This window comes from Dasypus novemcinctus, chromosome 8, assembly GCF_030445035.2.
Source record: "Dasypus novemcinctus isolate mDasNov1 chromosome 8, mDasNov1.1.hap2, whole genome shotgun sequence".
NCBI classification, from domain to species: domain Eukaryota; kingdom Metazoa; phylum Chordata; class Mammalia; order Cingulata; family Dasypodidae; genus Dasypus; species Dasypus novemcinctus.
The window spans coordinates 43,646,945-43,671,140 of NC_080680.1; the positions used below are offsets into that span (position 1 = coordinate 43,646,945).

General features: G+C 40.8%; 1 protein-coding gene across 8 annotated transcripts in view; it reads left to right on the forward strand.

Moving 5' to 3' along the window:
- SMARCA2 (SWI/SNF related BAF chromatin remodeling complex subunit ATPase 2) overlaps positions 1-24,196 on the forward strand; it is a 195,160-nt gene that overhangs the window by 144,371 nt on the left and 26,593 nt on the right. For 6 of the 8 annotated variants that reach the window (XM_058301759.2, XM_023588455.3, XM_058301760.2 and 3 more), the window contains exons 28-30: positions 6,428-6,645; positions 14,461-14,514; positions 23,716-23,821. In XM_058301759.2, the coding sequence (XP_058157742.1) occupies positions 6,428-6,645; positions 14,461-14,514; positions 23,716-23,821 (378 nt within the window). The remainder of the gene's footprint in view (positions 1-6,427; positions 6,646-14,460; positions 14,515-23,715; positions 23,822-24,196) is intronic. The other 2 variants (XM_058301765.2, XM_058301766.2) reach the window with 1 other exon arrangement.

The following is a 24,196-nucleotide window of genomic DNA, read 5'->3' on the forward strand; positions in this document are numbered from 1 at the left end:
ATTAGCAGCAGTGGTGGAAGAAGGAATATCAATGAAGCTGCAGTGCCGGAAGAGTTATTGAGCACTGGGACTATTTCCTTCCTATTGTAGGGGGCCTCGAACTATTATGCTTTTGATTTCTTGTGTTGCTTTCTCTTGGGTTCTCCTCCTTCTCAGGCTATTCATGGTCATTCTTTGCATCTGCTTCAAGGAGGACAGGGGCCCATCTCCCCACCTCCCTCTCATTTTAATTTGATGCTTTGAGCCACAGGGGGCTGATAAAGCAGAGACTCTGTCTAGTAATGATGGCATGCAACCTTGAGTGAGAGCTCAGCTCCTGGTGATCTACAGCCTCTGGCAGGGACCTGGGAGAGGGCCGTTTACTTGGCTCAGGACTCCAGAGAATCGGGTTTGCCGTTTGAAGTTATGTCCTAGTGAGGTTCTGCTCATAGTCATTGTATCTTACCTGTCTGTCTGAAAAGAAGAAAATTATTCTCTGAGAGCATTGCAAATGTACACAACTTGTTACTCTCTTTTGGAATTTTCTTCATGTTTTAATATACTGACAAGTGGCCCAGTCGCCTGGAGAAGTCCTGCTCAAGACACAGCGGGTGGAGTTCCTGGCTGGGTTGTGGGAAGTTGAGAAAAACTGGATAAATGGTCTCGGGATAAGGAAGTGGAACTGTATTTCTTCTTCTCTATTGTTTCTCTAAGCCTCTTGCAGGCTCACAGATTCTCTCAGGTTCTTTGATTCCACCCCAGGGAGCTGGAGCATAGCATGTCCCTAACCTGTAAAGCAGAGGTGTCAATACAGGATGTCTGTAACTTGGTAGGTCCACAGGGCCAGATGCTTTGGGCGTCAACCTCCACTAAATCTCATAATTATTCTCTGAATAGGGTGTTGTGCTTAATACTGCTCAGACAGTTCAGGTAGCTCTGGGTTCTTAGTTCAAGGTGTGGTTGAAACCATTTTTATACTCCCTATATTCTTCCTGCTCCTAATCCCAAATTGTTTTTACCTGAAATGGTGTACTCTTTTATCTTTCCAACATTTATTGCATCAGTTGTATAAGCTGTGGTTCCCCTTTCCTTCTGCCGTAGTGGCAACAAGAGAGCCTTGATTCATTTTTGCAAAAATGATCCAAGATTGTTGAATATGAATTTGAAAAGCACAGTGTAGCCGAAATGCAGTTAAACTGAAGCTCATTTTGCCTCCCCCTTTATGGCCAGTATTATATAATTCAGTCCCCATCTCAGGGAGAACTGGGAGTGCAGCTGGCACCTGAGTACCCTGACAAAATGAATGAAATAAATGAGGGTCTGTTGAATTAATGTCATTTTATTGCACCATGGTGGAAAAAGACTGTATCCTGAGCCTTCAGACCAACTTACCTCTTTTGTTGAGTATATGAGACAGAGTTAACTGATGAAACTTCTCAGTGGTATGTCTTATACACAGGCATCTTCTTATATCATGGGTATTGCCTTAAGAATATTTGAGTGAATAAATGGGGATTTTTGAAAGCTCTGCTAGTCATTGTCCAGGACAGGACTGAGCATGCTTCCTGCTGAAATGCTGACAGGTGTGAGTTCTGAAAAGACTAACAAGATTTCACTAGTACCGTGCGTGTTATTGAGGTGATAGGAACATGTACGAACCTGCAGTTGTCGAAGGTTTGTGTTTTTTTTAATTTAGGGAATTTGATTTTGTGTATACATTTCTAACTGGTTGCTCTTGGGGGTGATAGTAATAAAAAACTTATTGTTGTCCAAAGCCCTAAGTCCAAAGTTCTGAGTCCAAAAGTGCTACGGTTTTTATTAAACCAAATGACTAAAACGATGTGGCATCTTTGATCAAGAATGCCACGTCCAATAAATTAAAAAAAAAAAAACACCTCCATGTTCAATCTTTTTGTTAAATATCCCTATTTTAAGAACATTTCTCATTGGAACATTTTACTTGAATTTTTTTTGTTGTCATTAATGCTGTTGTGGAGGTCACTGCTTATTAGTGCCTCTTGGGGATTCTTTTGGTCTCAACAGGCTTGAAAGAGATGGATAGCCTCCCTACATGTTGGAATCAAGTATGGTGATGTGCGAGTTGTCCTCAGGAAACAGTAGCATTGACGTGCCACCTTACTAAAGCCGCAATCTGTGATGCTTCGCCATCGGTTCTGTGACCCCACCCCCACCTCCAGCAGCATCCCAGGGTCTCTGAATCCCCACTAGAGCGCCTAGGAATTTTGACCAACACCAGGAGAACCCCAGAGAGAGAAAGAGAACATGTTCGTGGGCAGAAATTTCATGTTTACATATCAGAGTTAAGTGTTGGAATGCTAAATTTCTCATTATTTCATATTCCATATCCAAGAAATATCCCATGTGCTGTCCAAAAGTCTTTAGAATTGCTCCTTTCCATTTTTCTAAAAATGGTTTGTTCCACTGGAAGGGCAGTGCCACACCGCATGCTGGACTGAGAGGTTCTAAGGTGAAAAAGGCAATCACAGTAGAGCAATGTGTTGGTGTTGGCTTGTGGCGTTTTGTCTGCTTGCCCTAGTTTACCTCTTCACAATCCTGGGTCCCTCCTGTGTGACACCAGGAAGTCGTGTATTATAGCACCGCCTCCTACCTCAGGGCTGAGAGATGCAGGGGGAGTTCCACTCTCTGGACCCTCGCATTTCGGTGAAGGATGGAGTGTGTGTCAGGGTGGCAGAGAGAGCCACGGCTGGGCCCATGTGGCCAGATTCCGGGGGTCTGCCACGTGCTTAGCCAGCAACCAAGTGTTTCTTCTAAAACAGCTTACCCTGCATGAACTGTTTTCCTACATTTTGTTGTCAGAACCTAAACGCTGCTTTCCTAAGAACGAATGCAGTTGTTATCTCATTCTTGTACACCCTGTGTCATGAAAAATGTGTTCTTTAAAGAAAAATTGAAAGAAAGGGAAGGGGTGGGGGTGGGGGGGGCGCGGGAAAGGTTGCCACCCAGTGGAGGAAAGAGTAACTTCCAGCTTCATTCAGGAAAAATGCAAGCTGAAATATGCTTCACTGTTTTAACTTGGCGGAAGATTTTATTACCATATGGGTTTTTTTTTAGTGACGTCCAGAGCCAAGTGGGTGCAGTGTGCCTTTAAGGAAAGAGGTGCCTCACCAAACTTCGCTGTAGTTGTAGCTCACCGTTTTGGGTAGGGAAGGAAAGTGTTAATTTCTTATTTGTACACTTTTTTTCCCCCCGACTTCCTTCCTATTCACTTCATTAAATCTAGAGGCAGTTCAGCATGGGAGCCGTCTGTATGTTGAATTAGGGTTCGAACTCTTGCGCAACACGACACCAGTCGGAAACTGGGGGTTTGCTTCTGTGATTTATTTCATTATTGTGCTGGTAAAAGGTTTGGAAGGGAATTCTTTTTTGGGGTAGTACTTTAGCATTGTATAGCAAGTTTTTCTTCTTTTTTTTTTCTGTGCCCCCTCCCCCTAGCACTGAGTTTAGTCAGTTGAGCCAGTTTAATAAATAATTTTTTAAAAACAAAAGAACAGTTTAAAATCTCCATGAATAATTTTACGTACACGCAGAAGTAATCTTACTCTACTCTTTAAGTGAGAAAAGCATTGGGAAATATTTAGTGGATTGATTTCCATTAGAAAAAAGACCCTTAGAAATCACTGAACATAAAGCACTGCATATGGATGTGTTTGGGGTCTTGGGGGAGGAGGGAAGATGTTTTGTGGCTCTCTGCATTCCTGCATAAAACCTTAATTTAAGGGGAATAATGGTCAGTACTTTGTGTGTTTGTCATTCCAAAACCTAAATTTAATAAGAATCTGTACGTATTAGCAATTGTAATAAAAATGGTTTCATTAGTTCTGTTTGCAATTTAATTGCTTTCGCTTCTTAGCGACTCACAGATTTAGAGATTTGAAAGTCCAAATATCATAAGCGTATGCTTTGTTTCTTTTTTCAAATTTAAGGGGGTAAGAGTAGAAATATCCTTTTCACAACTTCCCCCTCTTCATTTATCCCACTGAAAAGAAAAACAATGAAAATTTTTACAGCATGAAACTGAAAGTGAAGTGTCACAGTTCGGGATTTTCTTTAAAGAGAAAGGATAACATTTTGTCTTAAAATATTCGAACCTGAGAACGTGCACATTGCTTTTACTTGCATGCATTGAGTGGGAAAAAAAATTCTTACTTTAAAAATCATTTTAGACTGCTCCAAAGCCATGCAGCCTTTTAAAAAAAAAAAAAACACTAAAATGAGATTTAAAATACAAAAAGAAAAGCATACCTCGTTTTAATGTTTTCAATAAATTTGAATATTAATTTGTTTTTTTATTGGCTTAATTATTAAAATGCAGGCAAGAATCAGAAACCACCTGAGCTAAAATCTCTAATTCTGCTGCCTGGAATAATAAGGGAAAAAAAATATGATAAGTAGTTGTCAATATTAAAACAGGCTGAAGGAGGAAGGCTTCGGGCCTTGTAGTAGGTAGAATGAAACAGCAGATTTGAGTATCCACAATCCTTTCAGTATTAAATTTTCAGTAAAATAAAATTACTTGTATATGAAAACATAGCCTTTCCCCAGCTCTCTTTTTTTTCCTGATCAGCTGATGAAGAGACTAGCAGCTCGCTGCTTTGCTGGCTTGTTAATTTTATCCCCACTAACTGTGATTTCCGATAGCCGGCCTGCTGATAGTGGTAAGGTAAATATCCTTTTTCATTGCCGTCTTGAAGATTCAGTAGAACTACATCCCAGGCATGTGTAGGTGTGTAACACATCAAAAGCCGGTGTTCTCCGTATTTCTGTGTGCAACTGGGTGCTTGAGGAGAGCAAGACCATTAACTATTGACAGCCTTGCATGCTGCATTTATTATTAGCATGTTCAGCCTCCAAGATTTGCGGGACAATTTCCTTTTCTTAATCTTTGCTTAGCTGCAGTGTGTTTAGCTGTATAGTGGGTGTCCTGCTTTTAGGCAAATGAATATTAATGAAATAACGTGGAGATTTTTTTTTTTCCTTTTTCCTCATAACTCATCAGATATCGCCTCCTTCGTGGTGGTTCTCTGAACACTGGGATCGTGATGGAAATTGTCTTTTGATTATTAAGGCCTAGGCTTACTTTCCCTTAGGATTCTGTCTGTGTTCACGTTGCTTCTATGGATTTGCACGTTGGAGGATGCATAGGAAGCATTTTTTTAATCCCACTGGCATTTTTAACATGCCAGGTTGTTTTGTGTTCTGCACCAGGTTTTCTTCACAAAACCTTTCTTTTTCAGGAGGCATTGTACACAAGTGAAAGAAATTATGTCTGAGCTGTAATCACTCTTTATATTGATTGTTATACTCACATGATCATAAATATTAGCCATGTTTGGTGCTGTGGAGAAATGAAGGTAATTGCCTTATGATTAGAGCTCTTTCAGCTACGAGAAAGGATTGATTAGCATTTGCATACTGGAGGCAATATTGAGAGGCTGGAGGAGCAATAACAACCTCAGTTATTTTCTGTGAGAAAGCAATCTTAAAATGTAATGTAAAGATTTTTTTAAATGTCTCTTCCATGCTCAGATTCTATTTGTATTATTGCAGGGTTTTTTTTCCTCCCCCCTTGATTTTTCTTCTTAAGTTTTGTGATTTTCCAGAAAGGAGAAAAAAAAAAAGTTTAAACTCCTGGGTCTGTCACATGGATCTTATAGCCATTTGTGAACAGGTTTCTTTTATACTTGGTTGTTTTTATAGCTATTTTATTATTTCTCTGTATTAGTGCTGCTGGCTCTGGTTTAAAGCGAGCGTTTGCAGGTAATTGGAAAAAAGTGTTTTGTTGTTTGTGAGTGTGTGTGTTCCTTATCGGATGATTTAAGTGTGTTTACCAAGGAATGTGATTTTGTACTTCCCCGTTTCCTTGTTTACTAATTGCTACGTTAGAACAAAATCTGGATGGAATCTTGATTTATTTTGTGAATCATGAATAAATTGATGGAAAACCTCAAAGAAGAAAAGGTTGAAGCTTCTATGATTGTAAGAATGTATTCTTAGGGAAATTATTTTCTTCACCATCTCCTTTTTTTGTTTACCTTTTCTCCTCCCCCCCCCCCACCCCCATTAGAGTAATGAGACAATTAAGGTCTTTTTCTTATGCTGAGCTAAAATTTTCATCTGGATTTGGATATCTTCAAACACTTGAATGTATGCTTTTTAAATATTTGTCATACTCCTCTTTGCTATTAGTGTCTGGGCCCTTCATATTTTGCCCATGAAACAGACTCATATTAAGATGCATTTATCCAATATGGTGCCCGCCTTTTTTTCTTCTTACTAGTCTGATTATTGTTAACTTTTAATTTTATTATTTTTTAGTTTGTTTCATTTTATCCTAATTATTCAACTGTATTTTTTCTCATGATTATTTTTTTGTCTTGAAACTTTCCCCTTCATTACTGCTTAACAGGCCATTGAAGACGGCAATTTGGAAGAAATGGAAGAGGAAGTACGGCTTAAGAAGCGAAAAAGACGAAGAAATGTGGATAAAGATCCTGCAAAAGAAGATGTGGAAAAGGCTAAGAAGAGAAGAGGCCGCCCTCCAGCTGAGAAACTATCACCAAATCCCCCCAAACTGACAAAGCAGATGAATGCCATCATCGATACTGTGATAAACTACAAAGACAGGTGAATGTTTCGTTCATTTTACCTTGATTATCTTTCAGCAGGACAATAAGTGATATTACCTAAAAAGCAAGATTTATTAAGATATATTCTTGGGTTTTGTGATTGTTTCTACTTGGTCTTCAATGACTTTCTCTGCAAAGGTATAAGTAGCCTATACCATGCTCACAATGGCTGCTATAGCTGTTTCGTGGAATGTTTCATCATGTATTGTTTAATATATTTGGACATAGGAGTTTAGATAATTTTTTTTTAAAGTCAAAACTAAAGAAGGATTTTTAAGGATCTTTGAGATACCATCATTTGTATGGAAGGAATTTGATCAGAGTAAAACTAATTTCTTGGACTGAGTTACTGGAAAAAGAGGAATCCTCATATATTCAGGGTAAATGTTTCTTGTTAAAATTCTGTTTAAAACCTAACAGATGCTTCATTGAAAATACTATTCCCTATTTCTTCTCAACACACTTGAGTTTCTGAATACTTGTCCAAACCGTCTTCTTCCTAATAATACTAATAGCCTGGTAATTTATCAGATCTACCTTTTTTTAATGTAACATTTGGATGTGAACAATGAGAATGCTGTGCTGGACCACCTCCCTAGTGCATTTTAAGCAAGGAGCAGTAATTTGGCAACCAAAGCAAAGACATTTAGGGTGTGAGGCACGGTAGGTAAAAAAAAGCTACATTTTGGTTCACAGATTTGGTTACCACTTGATAATAATGTGATGAAATCCTAATTTGAAGATTACATCCTATTTCACTTGAAAAACTAATAGTAAACAAAACATTTAAACACGTAATTTCTCTAAATGGTATAGGAGTATTGTTCAGTTTCTAGTTACCAAAAACTTTTAATGCTAATATTAGTGTTGTTCTTTATGACCTGAAGTGTTTAACACAAGTAAATAAATTGTGGTTCCAGTTTCTCATTGCCGCTTAGTACGGTTTATACCAGAAAGAAAACTTTATTAGAAAGATTAAATAGTATAAAAAGAAAGAAACTTCTCCTCCCTTGGGATTTTGTTCCTGTAAGGTCTTTACTATCTGTGAGGAGTTTTCAGAAATGGGGGTGGGGAGGGAGGGCAAATATGAGAAAACATGTGTAAGTGTCTGAATTTCATGCCCTGCTTTACTAACCAAGTGAAGGTTGATGAAGTTTCCATGCTTACCTTTTCATTTTTTTAAAAGTGCATCTCCTCTAAGGATTCTGAAGTGTCCACAAAAGGCAGTCCCAGTATATTGAGTTTGGACCTGCTCTTTATTGACACAGGGGAAGGATGGCAATCCCGGAAGGAAAATTTGACCACAAAGCCATTCTGTGCCCAGAGAAAACACGAAAATTTCCTTGTAAACCAAGAATCAGTGACTCTCTGTGTCAAATTTCTGCTCACCCTAGCTCAGTAGGTAGATGTGCCATAGGCAGGAACAGTTTCTAGGAAGTCAGCTTGGACTGTTATGCCTAATTTTATCAACCCCTGGTGTAAAGAAAAGTATTACTAAGTAGAGAGTAGCACTCAGCATTTACCTCTGACTTTTTTTTTTTTTTTTTTTTGCCTTTGTCTCAGGAGAGTGAAACATCTGTTCCTTTGGCCAGGTGTGCCTTAGTATTTGACAGGAGTTTTGTTCATTATTTGCGGAGTGAGTCTAGGGCTAATGCAACACTGAGAAGAGCCAAGAAAGTCCTTGGAGAATTAAAAGCCAGACCTATTGTTCCAGGGTGATGGCTAGCTCTTCCTCTAATGGTGTAAAAGAGGTCAATGACCAGTGGACCACACATTGCCCACAGGTTGTTTCATTTGGTTTCATGTTGTTTAGGGAAAAAAACAAAGTGAACACGTAAAACTGCAGAGTTTTTTTGAAATTCCAGTTTTTTTGAAATTCCAGTTTGTTTGTTTGTTTAACTTTTTGAGAAGCCTGAAATCTGGCAGTACTCTTCCCAGCTTTCCCTAAGGTCGCAATTTGGGAGTAGAGGAGTGGCTGCCCTCTTTCTGTGCAGCACCAAGCTCTGCATTGTTCCAATCCCCATTACGCCTTGCCTGCTTTCCAGTGTGGCATTTCAGTGACCATTTTTCATGCTTCCTAAACTTGGCCCACCTCACTCATTCATCTTACTTTCTGACTCCATAGGCTTTTGACATTGTAACTTCCTGTCACACATGGCAATGGGCTGACCACTTTTCCTAGAAACCATCCATAAATACAAAGTAGTGTGAGATTGTACCTCTTAAACCTCAGCTAACCGTTGCAAAGTGGTTTAGAGCACAGGGCTCTTATCTTTAGGGTAACTGCCTGTGGGTTGAGTCCTGACTCCAGCATTCACTAGCTGTGTGACCAGTGGGAATTTACTTAACTTCCCTGAGCCTCAGTTTCTTCATTGCAAAATGGGGATACTTATAGTTCCTGCCTCTAATAATCAGCCTTTTAGACAATATGTAGCTAATCAGATGGAGAGTAGACTGCTGAGCTCTATATAGAAATTATCCTTGCTGGTTCCTATATTTTATTTCCAAATACAGAAAAGGCAGTTTCACTGGGACTTCGTACTGAGCATGTTTTGAGTTGTACTGTAGGGAAAAGATATTTAAGTACTGGAGCAGTCCCCCTTCTCCCTTTTCTTGTTTGTTTGTTTGTTTATTTTTACTTTTCCTTGAAAAATACCCTCATAAGGCCCATTGATTACTTCCCACGTTTAGGTACCATTTGGGGAGTAGGTACTAAGTTTCTCCTAACAGCATGTTGCATATATAGCATTCATGTTAGTAATCCTCTGGGGAAAAAAAACTTACTCTATTTATATTTTGTGTTGCTCTTACCAACTTTGTACTCAAGTAGGAGGCACTCAAATTAGGAGAGCCTTAATTAGATACAATGTCATATTTTTGGTTGGTTTTAGAATGTGCTACTGGGAAATGTACCTCACTGTGTTGAGGTGTTTTTTTTTTTTCTCTCCCACCTTTAAAGGCAGTAACTAATTTAGTAACTCAACCTACCTGTGAAAGAAATAACCACCTGTACTAAACCCCTCCCATCATCTCAGTCAAATGTTAGGGTTCTGACAGTTGCATACATTTGAATTGTATTAAATAAGAACTGCCATCTATATTTAACAGATAGATAAGAAGAATAGGTTCTCATGAGAGTTTTTTTTAAAGTTCTACCTTTGCACAGTTTGAAGATGGATGTAACTCTGTATTTTTATAAAGAGCTTGTATAATTTGAGAATGCCAGGCCTCATGGTTTCAAAGAGGGATACTTTTCAAAATGTGACCCTAAAGGGCTGATAATTTTGTGTGGTTTATGCATGTACAGTTGTTCTGCAGTAATTACTGTTTGAGGCAGTACTGGTCTACTGCTACTGGTTCCCCTCATTTTATTTACCCAAAATAGAAAAGGTTGTATCAGTAATATTAGTAGGCTCTGTTTGCTGTTTATTTAGAAGGCTTTTTGAAATCATATTCTCAGTTTACATAGTATTTAACAGAAGGCATTCTGTTCCTTTATGTGGCATACTCTTGGTTTTGAGAAGGGATTCTTCCTAATTTACTTTTGTACCATAGAGTTTAAAGTTGCCCTGGGAAGAGCTATAGAATAAAATGGTAAAGAGTAGGCTCTAGTGAAGCTAATTCAAGCCTAGAGCCATGGGTTTTAGTTGCTTGGATAAAGGAGAGATTCTTCAGATTGGAAGGAACTTTGGAAATGCCAGGTCCAACCTCCTACAACCCACATGCGTCCCCATGTGCCACCTCTAACAGGTGCCACCGAACCTCCACATGGACACTACAGACATTAGCTCACTGCTTTATGCTCATGACATTGAAGGATACCTGTACACATGGTCGTTATTATTCCTTATATTAAAATGTCTTCAGCCCTCTGACTTCTAGCTGTTTGTTCTAGTTGGACCTTCAGAGAATAAGTGTGTTCTCATTCAAAAAAACGTCCTTTAAAATAATTGTAAAGGCGTAATCACCTCAGGACGTTCTTCTGTTTGAAATACTTCATGTTGCTGAATGATACCTAGACTTTGGCCCATGTCAGTCCCCCTTCTTAGCCACATTCTACTTTCTCAGTGACCTATTCAATACATGTAACCCAGAACTCCAAGAGTATTCTGACTGCTATTGCAGGGTGGTTAGCTTCCTTATTCTGGCCACCAAAATTCTGATCATGTGACTCAAGACTGTTAACTTTTTTTTTTGGACACAGAGTTATCTCACATTGAATATGTGACTTGTTAAACAACCCTCAATCCCAAACACACACAGCTCTTTTCCACGTGAGTGCTATGGAGGTTGGTCTTCACCTGAGCTTCTGACTTCTTTGATCCAGTACCAACTGATTGTAGTCTCCTCTCTATGCCTTTCCATCTTACTACTCTCATCTCATCATTTTAGCCTGTCGATGCAACTCAGAATTTTTTTTTTTTTTGCTAAGTTTTGTCACCTTCAGATTTAAGTGGTTAATGAGAATGTTTAGGAGGCATAGGACAGATCTCTGTAGCATGCCCCTGAAAAATCACTTCAGGTTGTCATCAGTGTATTAACAAGTGATCTTCAAATTTGATTAACCGTCTGTGTACTCATTTGGTCATGCTGTCATGACACCCATGTTTCTCTGTTCTAAAGTTATCAAAGAAGGGCTAAAACCAAGATATACCACAATACCACATTGTGGTCTTTCCAATCTATCAACCCAGAAACCCTGCTGAAAAGTGAAATGAGGTTAGCTCGCCATGGCTTTTCTCTAAGAGAACCCCTGCTGGTACTTAATGATGTGATTTATCTTTTTTAAATAGCCCCATGGCATCTAAAGAATTTCTTCCAGATTTTTACCGAGGGTTAGCATCAAGCATAGTGGTCTCAAGCTTCCTTTCTAGTTTAGAATTTGGGACATTTCCTTATCTCTAGTCTTCTGATTCCATTACTATTCAGTATAATTTCTTAAACATTTTTAACAAATAATCTGCATACTCTTAGGATGTAATGAATTTGCAACTGGATACTTGAACTCATTTGAAGCGGCCTGGTATGCTGTTTTTTTCTATCAGCTTGCCTATCAGGAGCATCTGCTCAGCATGTATTATGCCTTGCTTTTCAAATCAAAGCATTTTTCTCTTTCCTGAAGAATCTGGAAACAAAATATGAGTAGGATATTGTCACCTCCTCCCTATCAATTGTTTGGAGACTATAGCAGGAGAAGTCCATCTAGACTAGTGCTGCTGACTGTGAAGGGTTTGGATCAAGCGTGAGGGTGGAGGCAGGAGATACCTGGCCAGCCTCATCAGTGGACACAGCCCTGCATGCAGTGGGGTGAAGGGATGGCAGCGGCATGGCTCCCACCTCGCTGACACTCTTCAGGCTCTCCTCTCTCAATCAGCCCTGATGCTATCCCTAGAAATGGTGGTAAGCCTCAGCTTGTTCTGAATTTTGGCTCCCATGATGGCTCCATGACTGGTAGAAAATTGGTGATTCATTCTGCAAATGTTTGTGGCATTTTTCCTCTGATTTCCATTCTATACTCTTGTACAAGACCACAGAATGAGCAACTCCTGAAACTTGTCCCTACTGGCTTAATATCCACTGTGGGAGATGGCTTTCCTATCGGATTTTTTCTGAGCAGGCAGATGGCTGGGCAATTCAGGGAAGGCGGTGTCACCTGAGCCATGATATATGCGGATACAGTGATATCATCTAGCATTTATGGTGGACTGGAGAAAATTTATAACATTATAACAACATCGAGCCAATTAGAGAATCTTTCTAAGGATATTGCATACCACAGTTCTAAGGACTAATCATACTTGCTTAATTCCTATACCCTCAGAAAAATAATCTGAAGCATGTTCCTCATTTGAGTATAGCTGAGTTACTTTTTGGAAGGCCCACATGTAATCAGCCCATTCTCCAGAAGGGATGGGCCCTTATTAAAAAGTGCTGCCTTATTCTAAGGATCTCTCCAAAGGCTTCACCTGAAGTTTATTAAGGTATTTATGGTGCTGAAAGCTTTCCCACAGTCATTACAATCCCAGTAGTACAATGTAGGCTATTCATAATAGTATTTATACTGTCTTTCTAAAATAGATTTGTAGTAATAGACTTTCTCAAGCCAAATTTGTACCATTTAGTATTTTTTGATGTTGCTTTGTTTTATTTTGTTTAATTTTTTCATTCCTAGCCTATCAGATTGCTGTAGGTCCTTCCCCATGTACTCTTTATTAGGTTCATTTAAAGGTATTTTGCTAGAATGTCATCTGTTCGGAGCCTCACATCCCCACCGAATTGTAATCTCTGTCAATCTCAGATCACAGAACACCATGCCTATCTTTTTAATGAATTATTTAAAATATGTTTTTTTAAATGCCTGCCAGTACCCGCCTTTCTTAGGCTTCTCTCCCTTCAGAGTTAAACATTCTGAGATGACATGGTCTCTTCAGCTTCTGTATCGGTCTTGGTTAATACCACCATCAAACCAGTGTCCCAAATGTGAAACAGCCAAAGCTTTCCCTGTTCTGTGCCTTATTTCTAACAAGCACTCAAATACAAAGTCCCCACAACCTGCTCTTCCCGCGGTTCCCTACTCACTGCTGTCTTCATTTGACCCCTACCATCTCTGGCCTGAACTGGGCAGCTGCCATCCTCTTGTGCCCCCGATCTCAGGCACATGGCAGACTGTTACTTCACTGTCAGTCACTTCCCGTTGCCCACCCGTTGAAGGCCAAGCTCCTGAGTTCTGATAAAAATAGACTTTTACAATCTGGCCTCAATGACCTTGTCAACTTGGTTTTCCAACACTCCCCTCACAGCTCTCCTTTAATTTCAGGAATTCCGACTTATTCCTTATTGCATGAGTGCAGTGTGCACTTCCATACTCCACTGATGGCTGTGAGGGGGTCGTAGGCTGTGTGAGCCGAAGGCTGCTATCTTCTCCTGGGGTTTCCAAGTGTCCCTGCATAGGCTGTGTAAGCCGAAGGGTGCTGTCTTCTCCTGGAACAAGGTCTACGTGTGATGGCCGTTTTTCCCAAGATTTGTCAAACCTGTCCACCACTTCCTTGCCACTCTACAAAGGGAAACTGGTGGAGCATTTTCGAGAATCTCAAATGAAGGGTCATCCTTAGGGGGTACCAGAGACCAAAGACCTCAGATGGTGGTTTATTTCCTTTCCCAGCTGACGATTACTCCATCCGTGATTTATTTTGAAAGAATAGAGTACTAGGAAGTGGTCAGGTGACTATTTAGAGGTTGTCAGAAACCAAGCTTGGCTGTTGTCTGTAGCACCTCCTGTGTCACAGGTGCTAGAACAAAGCATATCGTCCCAATTCATTCGCACACCACCTTTCGAGGTAAGTATTCTGCCCTTCGGTGAAAACTACTTTCCTGAGATCACCTCCTCCCCACCCCCTCTCCCACCCCTAGCAAGTGATTGCCTGACCTCTCCTGCTTCTGGAATGATGGACGGGATATGGAATATGTGTCTTAAAGTCCAGGGTGACTGTGTGGGGCAGGGGGAGATGGGACCAAGGTAAGCGGCATTTTCATGTAAGGAGAAGGTGGAAAAGTCCCAGAGAAGTACCTTTAGGAAAATCTCCCCTCTCCCCTCATTTCTGGTGAACTATGTATTTTTTCATGATGAGATTCCACATATAACCCTGTCGGATCTTCCCAGCAATGCTGTGAGGTAGGCAGAGCAGGTGGGTGAGGAAGACGGAGGCTTGGCGAGGTGGAATGAAATACCCAAGGTCACCTAGCCTAGGGAGTCACCGGGCCGGGACGAGAACCCAAGTCTTCTGACTCTAGTGTTCTTTCTACTCTACCGCAGGTGTAACGTGGAGAAGGTGCCCAGTAATTCTCAGTTGGAAATAGAAGGAAACAGGTCAGGATCTGTCTTGTATTACTGTGTCTCTTAACTACAGGTATCCCTTGGTACGTGAAACAGACCAATTCATCAAGTGGCCTTTGGAAGCAAATTTCTCCAGTCACCTGTTGATCACCCCTCTGTGGGCCGGGGAACAGAGGTCTCAAACACCTGTCAGTGACTTCTGAAGTTGCTCATGCTGTGTGTTAATTTGGGTGTGTCCATTCTCCACATGTGCTTCTTCCAAAGGCTCCGGGTGCCGCCAGCAGGCCTGCCCTAGCACAGCACGTGGAGATGCTCCTCCTTCCTTCCCGGCGCAGCTGCTGACTTCTTAACTTTGTGCTGTCTTGGTTTAGAAGCTTAACAAAGGGCACCTAGGGTGACTTGGTCCCCTGCGGGCATTTTCATGCTGTGTCTGACATTCTGGAGTTTCGTACCTCGCACAGAGGACAGTTGCTGATCCCTCCTGTTTGCACACCAGGCTGGATTTCAGGGCGATTCCTGCTGCTACTTGTCGCATATGGTCCCTGTCTGCTTAACCTTTGTACGTCTCTGCTTCTGTTGGTGGAAAGCAGAGTTGCTTTTCTCCTAGACATATTGGGAGGATTTGATGGTGTTGGTTGAGGGGGGCAAATCATATATCAGGGTTAAGAGTTATTGCTATTTTGAAAATAGTATTTTTCCCTCTTAGGCAGCCTGTACCTTTCTTTTTTCTAACATTGATGTAATACTTACCACCCATATCCCAGTTTTGTCATTTGACCTGATAATGTCTTCTGCAGCATTTTTTCCCACCAGCATGGGTTCCAGTCCAGGGCTGGGGGTGGGGGCGTGGGGAGTGGGAGAGAGAATTGAGACTCGTATCCTATATTTCGTAATTATACTGATCATCAGTTGTGTGTATAGAGATCACCTTATGTTCTTTATATAAGGATGTAAAAAAGGTTCTCTGTTTGGAGGTGAAACTATTGGGTAAATACTCCCACTGCACGAAAGGAGGTTTTGTGGTGGGAAAGGCATGAGATAGGATAAATACCCAGCCCAGGGCTGGGCACTTGCTGAACAGGGATCAGCCGGAGCTCCTTTTTCTTTCTCCCTCTTCTCATCCATCGAAATGGTCACGTGACCATAAAAAGTGGATTCATAACTTTAAAGGGTTTGCAAGCCCCGTATTTCATGCTGGTCCATTTTGAGGAGAGATGACCAGTTGTAGTATGGCCTAGATAAATCCATTTTCACTAAAGATGCATTTGAACTGTAATTTCCAAAGGCATAGTAAGGGGTTTGACGTTCGCTTACAGTCCCATAAGCTTCCTTTCCTATAAGCTTCAGCTTGGAACTGGTTTCAGAGGTTGCATTATGGCAAATTAACTCTTCTTTCAGAGCAGTTTTGTTTTAATTCTTACTTCATGTGTTTTCAAAAGCACTGAGCAGTTTCTGTGTGTCAAACTCTGTGTAACATCTCAGAATTTTTTTTAAAAAGTGAATATGGTCACAAGCCTTAAAGTGTAGTTGGAGAAATATTTCTATAAACAAATAACTGCAAGTACAGTGGGATCCATGGTTTGAAAAAGGTGTGTGTCAAAGTTGGGAGGGGTCAAATGGGGGCAGGAGTGGCTTATGAGTTTGTGAGTAGAATTTCCCAAATAGACCTTATTGCTTTAAACGGGGGGAGGGGGCTGGGGCCATGGCTCAGAAGCCCAAACACCTTTGCATTTAACAGTTCTAATTAGATTACAGAGAAATTGCCAGGAAATAGTAGGGTGACCAACTGGATCCACTTTTAGAAAATATTAGTTCTAGGTGGTGAAGGGCAGGAGGAGTGGAAGAAGAGAAGGTACCCTCTGCTGCACGTGTGTTGGCAACCGTAGAGGCGTGGCAAAGCAGGACTCTAGCTCAAGAGGGCGCATATTTGAGTATGGCTAGCTTGGTGGGCCCAAGGGTAGAGCAGGTGTGTTAGTCAATCAAATGGGTGCTGATGAAAAGATGGCTGCCAATGTCTGCAAAGGTTCAGGCTTCCTGGGTTCCTACGTTCCTGGGGCTTGCTTTTCTCTGGGTTCAAGGTCCCTTCCTTCTTGGGGCTAACTTCTCTTTCCTCTGTGAGCTGACTTCCCAGGGCTCCAGCTTAAGTCTTGAGCATCAAACTCCAACATCAGAAACCCTCATCTCTGCTCTTTGCCATGCCTTTTATCTGTGAGTCCCCACCCCTTGGTGGGTGGGGACTCAATGCCCTAATCATAATTCAGTCATGCCCATGTACAGATCAGACTACAAGAATAATCCAATGTCTATTTTTGGAATTTATAACCACATCAAACTGCTACAGCAGGGGACAAGGCTTGGAAAGGAGCAGCACAGATACCGGGAGGCCTCGAACTCCAAGTTCAGGAATTTGGATGTTATCCTCCGGTCCAGGATCTCAAGTGCAGTCCCTTGTCCCTTGTAGTGACTGTTATGAGCACTGTTTTGAGAAGGAGATTGATCAAAGGGGCATCTGATCTCAGGGCAAGAAAATGCCTCCGTCAGCTTGTGGTGTCTGCCTTGGGAGAGGCGACACCTGCAAAGCCAAGATCGATCCTGTGGTAGGAAAGTGAACAGCCAAGAGAAGCTCGTGGAGATAGGTCAGAATTATTTGGAAACGTCACTCTGATAGTGATCCGTCCTTAAAATAAAGAAGTGGCAGTGGGTGTGAAGACAGGGGAGTAAGTACTCAGAGGCCATGAGACGGGACTGAAAGCCTGGACTGGATGTGTGAAGGGGAGGAGTCAGAGAACCGGAGGACATCTTCCCCGAGTCATCAGTCATTTACAGAAAGGGGATGGGAGAGACGGGAGGTGGGAGGGAGCATGGCATTCAGGCACGTGTGCATGTTTAGTAACTCACCCCCACGGACTCCATCATCACAGGAGACCTCGATTCTCTTCGTCGCTGTTAATAGCCCTTGGCATTGTGATTATGTTATTAGTATTGACCACCCTTTCAGGACAAATCAACACGCTAATTTGGACAAAATTTATTTTTAGCACCGCTGACTTCAGTCGGTCCTTATCGCTTTAAACGGGAGAAGGGGGCCGGGGCCTTGGCTCAGAAGCCCAAGCACCTTTGCATTTAACAGTTCTAATTAGATTACAGAGAAATTGCCAGGAAATAATAGGGTGGCCAACTGGATCCACTTTTAGAAAATATTAATTCTAGGTAAAGAGTCTTTTTGTCACTTATTGCCTCTCTGTTGTTTTTGGTGCAGCGTCAGGGTTGCCAATTTCTCTTGTGTAGTAGTGGCAGAAAAGTGGGGTCAGAGCCGCGGCATGCATTGTCTGGGAAGCTGCCTCCAGAGTGCAGTCTTCACATTAGCCCTCGGAGATTCCCAGGATAGTTAGAGGCCCTGGTAAATGTTGGCTGAAAGTGACCCGTTTAAGTTTGTTTGACCCGGTATTTCCCACACTCCTTTGACCAATGAACCCCCTTTTCAGTGAAGACCGTTGATCATCCATTAGGCTAGTATTCCGAGGAGCAAACTTTGGGAAAATGCTCAATCAGAGCTCTGAAGTTGCCATTTTAGTCCAGAAGGAATCCGTTCCAGGAAATGCCGATTCCAGTGCTATATTTTGCCCTCATTAAAAATATTGATACTTTTAAATGTTTACTGGAACAGGCTGCTTTGAGTTCTTGTGGCCAACACTGATTTATGGTGTGCAGCCAATTATACACCCACAGAGAGCCAGGTGGGCAGCCCACAAAGAAATCTCGCCTGCCCGCTTTCTGGGGCGCAGAAGGCCTCCCCTGGGCTTCCCGCCCCCACTTGGGCGCGAAGCCCCTCTCCCCGGGGTCTCTGCCTCTGAAGCTGGAGGCAATACCAGCATAAAGGACCTCTCTGAGGGGAGGGGAAGGAGTCCCACCTGGAAACAACAGGACTGAAACTGTCCTCAAAACCACCCACAATGTTTTGATAAAAATGGATTGCTTTGAAAGATAGCATTTTTTTTTAATATGTTTGTTTCATATATATTTATGGGGTGGGGGTAGGGAATGTTTCATTCCTTTAGAATGAATGAGATACATACCTCATGTGTCTACCTGAAGAATTTGCTAAAATGGCCACTGTAGGATAAAGCAGTGCTCTCGGGTGCCTGCTACAACCCACTATTTAATACAACGCTGAGGACTTGTAGCTCAGATGGAAAGCGTTTGATTTTGTCTGCCTACAAAAGTTTGGTGCTTTTGAGTTGGGCCACAATTCAGTCAAAAGCTTCATAGTGTTTTTACCATTTAGAAGTGGTGACACAGAGAAGGAACAAAGGACAGAATATTCAGTGGAAGGAGGGAAAGCGTTTGTTGAATCATGTCCAGGTATTTAAGAGGATGGAATGACTTAGCCAGGAGGCAGCAGACCTTTTTGCTGTCACATTTAGATGGGTGGACAGTTAGAATTTTACACCTATCCCTGCTATTATGAAATGTTGCATAAGAAAAAGAGGATAGGAAATTAGATGCCCTGAGTTGATATTTTTAAAAAGTCAGGTGATAGATGGTAAATCTTCTTGAAAAGTCTCCTCAGAATGCTTGTCTCCCCCCAAAAAAGTTTCTTACTGAATCTCATGTCCTAGCAAGCCACGCTGATTTGTAGTAATAAATACAGTGAACAGAGTTCTGAAGAAATAAATAGAAACTTTGTACAGTAGATTCTGAGAGCTGCACTATATTAAATGTTTATACCGTCATTCTCTTCATTTGCTTACTTGGCTTTATATGGTGTAGTTAAAAGGTACCAATTTGTGAAACCTGCTGTTTATGGTAATATAAATAAGTTAGTCATGACCCATAGACATCATTTCCCTGGGAAAAATCAAATTAGATTTTTGACTTGTAGCATGTTTTCAAAGAAGGTAACCCAATAAATGTATTTGAGGCCTATTTTATTTATGGATGATAAGGTTCTCAATTGCATTAGATTGTAAATCTTCCATTTTGTTGAGTAACATTTATTTTTAATGTTTCTTTTGGTGGTATCTCTTCTGGTGCTTTGTTTAAACCCATCCTAAAACCTAGTTGAATTTGCACTGCCTTTATAATTTGGTACCCTGCATTTTTTCATTTAGCATCATAACAAGCATTCTCGCATTCTTTTGAAACACAAGCATTCCATTACTTGGCCTTTACCCAATTGTGAAAACATTTTGGCTGCTTTGAATTATTTTAAATAATGTTGTGATGAACATATTTATATATAAATCTTCTTCCATGTTTCAGTCTGGAGTGGATTACAAAAAGTAAACCCCTTGGTCAGAGTGAGATTGTGTTTAAGACTGATAAAGTCTTGGTACTTTTTTTATTGAATTAAGCTGGCCATTTACAGTTTAACATGGATGCATTTAACTTGTGTTAACCTGGTGTTTTCCTTGATAATTCAGGGACATGATATAGCCAGAGTTTTGTTTTTGTTTTTGTTTTGTTTTGAGCGTCGAACCCTGGGCCTTGTACGTGGGAAGCAGGCACTCACCCACTGAGCTACATTGGCTCCCTATAGCTATAATTATTAAAGACCCTTCACGTGATTTTCGCAGCACCCACTTGTACTACCCAAATGAGCTCCTTCCCATCCTGTCTGTTTTGCTGTTGCTTCCAACATGCTGTAAGAGCCAGTGTTTCAAAGGACTGGGTTCCTTAGCTAGCATTTTCAGCCTTCAGAGCTATGCTAACTATATCCAAATGTAATCAAAGATAAAACTGCTAGTTGTTATATTATAATGTGTGCAGTCATCGTTTTAGAGTAGTAATATATGAAATGAATGCCTTTTGGTTTGTGGAAGAAATAAGGAAAAATTGACACCCAGATGACGCACAGCAAATTAAATCTGAATTTTGTGTGTGAGTGTGCATGCAGGTACACACGTGCAAACTGTGTATACAGAGTTTGCCATCCACCAGTTACATAGTGGCGCCTGGAACTTTTCCATCTCACACCGTTGGCTGTGTGTCCCTGAGCCCATTCATGGCTGTGAAGGGGAGATGTGTCTGCCCAACAGCACCTGTAAACTCTTAAGTCCAGTGTGTTCCTTAAAATTTGGATTTTAGGTTACCTACCCCTCACCTATCCTATGTCTTATCAAGGTCATACCTCGTAAGATGAGAGAGGTCATTGTAAGAAATAGACCTGAAATCCCCAACTGTCAGTGGTGAACCCTTTTTGGAAGAGGAGGTAACACTTTTCTTATGGGACACAGCCCATTTCTAGATAACAATTTATACTTAGGCCTTAAATTGTATAAAATGACATAATGGAAAATACCTTGGGGGGTACGAATAAACATTTCAACAGAAACAGAACACTGCCTGCAGACCATCATACAATTAGCCCATTGTTTCTGTACTTTAAAAAATTTCCGGCACTGAAAAAAAAAAAACCACACTTGAAAAGGTATATTGCAAAAGCCTTTGCTTGACTCAAGTTTGAAAAGAAAAAAATGCCAAGAATTCAGAACTATATCAGGCTGCTTCACTGCCAGTTTAACCTGTAACTTGAGAAAAAGAAATTACTGTCGCAGTCCAGTAGCATGTGGTCCTAGTACTACAGTGCATTCTGTAGGTCCCCAAGAGCTGACATTTCCTGCCTGGGGAGTTGGCCAACTGGAGCCATTGCGTCTGCGAGGAAAGGGGCAAGGGTTTTTGACAGCCTGTAAAGTAATCCCACCCTTCGGGGAGGAAAGGAAAACGAACACAAGAGGATTAAATTCTGCACAGTGAGATACCAAGAGTAAGTATTATTAATACTTAGGAGAATGTCATTTTTTAAATGGAGGATGGTTTCATGATCCTGGATAATGAAGTGTTGGAAGGGGGAAAAAGGATAGAGAAATGTCCAGATATGAAATGAGAGATGGGTCAGAAACCTGGCATAAGTCAAAGAGGAGATTGGCATGGAACTTGGGGTATGCAGGAGAGAGGGTCTCCTGACTAGGAGAGAGAAGGTCAGTAGTACAATTGAGGTTTGCAGAGAGTGGGGATATACCGTGGTTGGCTTTGCAAGCCAGTCTGAGAGATTTGAATGATCATGGAACTAATAGTATCAGAAAAAAAGACTTCTTAGATAGCTTCTGGGGCCTTTTGCTCATACTTTCTGTCTTAGGAGGGGAAAAATGAAGGGGGATGGATAGGAAGATTAAGTCCAGTGAGCCTTTATTTTTTAAACAGAATAAAATGTTAATTTCTCATTTTACAGTATTGGCACTGAGTCTCAGAATAGTCTGCTCTCTTTCTGAGCACTTGCCTCCTTATAGGATCTAAAATTTTGTCAGACCAAGACTGGTTAGCCATTTTGCTCCTTGTTAGCAAGAGCTTTTTCCCACCACTGGTCCAACTTCTTATTTCACCTGTAGCACAGCTGAAATTAAGAACATGTCCATCACAGGTGTACCAAGCAAAGATGTGCTTGTGAGCATCAACAGAAAAATGACACCATCTGTTGGCAATGTAGAAAATGACACCAGGAAGATGTCACAAAGGGTTACGTGTTGAAGCTACGTTTATAGACAGGTCTGACTTTTTGGATTGATGCTAGGTTATAAAGAATGCTAGTGATAAAGAAGACACCAATAGAATAATAGTTATAAATCCCTCCCATTGTCTTTAAGATGTTCATTTTTAAACAGCTGCAGTGTTTGAATATATAAACCTCAGAATGATAGAAAAAGAACAGACCAGAAACTGGCCCCGTGTTGAAGATGATAGTAAATAAAATAGTGTTGTCATATACTACCAGGTGTAATTTATGCAGGTACAAAAGCCTCTCTCCACAGGGAGGGGTGCTTGGGAGGGTGAGAGACTACCTTGGTTCTTGCTGCAATGATCTATACATCCAGTTCCCTGTTCACCTGCAGCCTTCTCAAACCTCTTGTGTTCGCCCTTGATTTTAGTATTCATGAGACCCATATATACATAAGAAATAAAATAAAACAAAACTGACCTAATATAGCCGAAAGACTCACCCATCTCTTTGACAGAAGATTTTTCGGTTAATTTATGCAAGCCCCTCTGTGCTTCAGCATTTCCCCACTGGTTGCTAGGCAACTGTTTGAGTTACTGCGCATGGCTTTTTTATGATAACTGTCATTATGATTATTTTTTAATTATACTGCTGGGACCCTGGATTAAAGCAGCTTATTGTCACTCATGCTTTGCCATTACCTTCCAGCATTCTTGTACACTTAGAATCACCTTCTGAAATTTACATGGCAATGACTTATAATTATTTTTTAAAATATGTTTCTGGCTTCACAAAGGAAGTAGAGATGGCATTAGGGGAGTGAGATTTTTGTGAAAAAAAGACTATACCATGCCTTACAAGCTGTTAACGGATCTAGATAGGCCAAGTCAGATATTAGGATTTTGAACTTGAAATATGCATGTCTTTGTTCCTTTAGCCAGGTCTGCTTCCAGTATTGTGATGTTAAAAGCTTGTATTGCTTTATAGTCTTTTTTTTTTTTTCAAAATTAAAAAACGCTGAGTATTTGTTGCTATTAAATATGTTCTCAATTCCCCCTGCCATGAACTTGGAGGAGGATAGAAAACAAATTCCAGAAACATGAGGCATCCAACTTGCTAAATATGTTTGTTCTTTTTTGCCCAAATTGCTCCAAACAATAGTAACGTTGTCAGGCGAGATGAGGGTTTTAATCTGGCATTTAATAATAAAGGTATGTCAGATTCACAATGTATAAAGTACTGTAAAAGGGATAAGACCCAAAAGGGACATTGTCAATAGGTGCCTACAAAAGCTTTTCACGTGTTCCAAGTTTATATTTTAACATAGTATTTTGAATTATTTTCTAAATATAAAGCAAATTTAAGGGCAAAGTTGTATGTGAAGAAAGCCTCTGAATTTTTGTTGGACTGAGTCAATTCTTATTTAAAAATTAGGATATTTTAAATGTTTCTATCAGGATGGAGAGAGGTTTTTTTTCCTGAAAGCGAGAACCCCAGTGGGTTTCGCATATCACGTGGTAATCCATCAGAAGTGAGGACCTAATAGCATTTTAATGTGATTTTCAAGTTGGCACAAGGGGCGTTAATCTACAGGGTAGTTGCGGGATTTTCTTGATTTTTTAAGAGCCCCAAGTCTATATGCATGGGATGTAATTTTCTTTATTGACATTGTCTCAAATGAAAGCTCTTTGCTCAGTAGTGCTTGATGTGTTTTTGCTTTTGTTTCCCACATCCCACAGTTCAGGGCGACAGCTCAGTGAAGTCTTCATTCAGTTACCTTCAAGGAAAGAATTACCAGAATACTATGAATTAATTAGAAAGCCAGTGGATTTCAAAAAAATAAAGGTAGATATTTTGCTTACAAACATTTTTTTTTTTAAGTTAATAAATAAAAAGTAAAGTCATCGAAATGGTTGTAGTCTGGACTTGGCAGCGGTATTGGCTCTGACCACCACCCATCCAGAGCTCCCCACTAGAAAGTTTGGGAGATGTCTTCTGCCTTTCCATGTATACTTAATTATGTTGCATGTTCCTCTTCTATCACATTGTATTTTATTTAAGATGTCCCCTCCCCCCCTTTCCCTTTGCATTTCCTGTCATCTACTCCTTCCTCTTCCCCTTACAAGGAGGAAAGTTAGTGGGAGGGCATTCTGAATAAATGGCACCCCCTGGAGTTGTACGGCCCCCACATCCCTGACAAGATTGTATGCTGTGAAGACA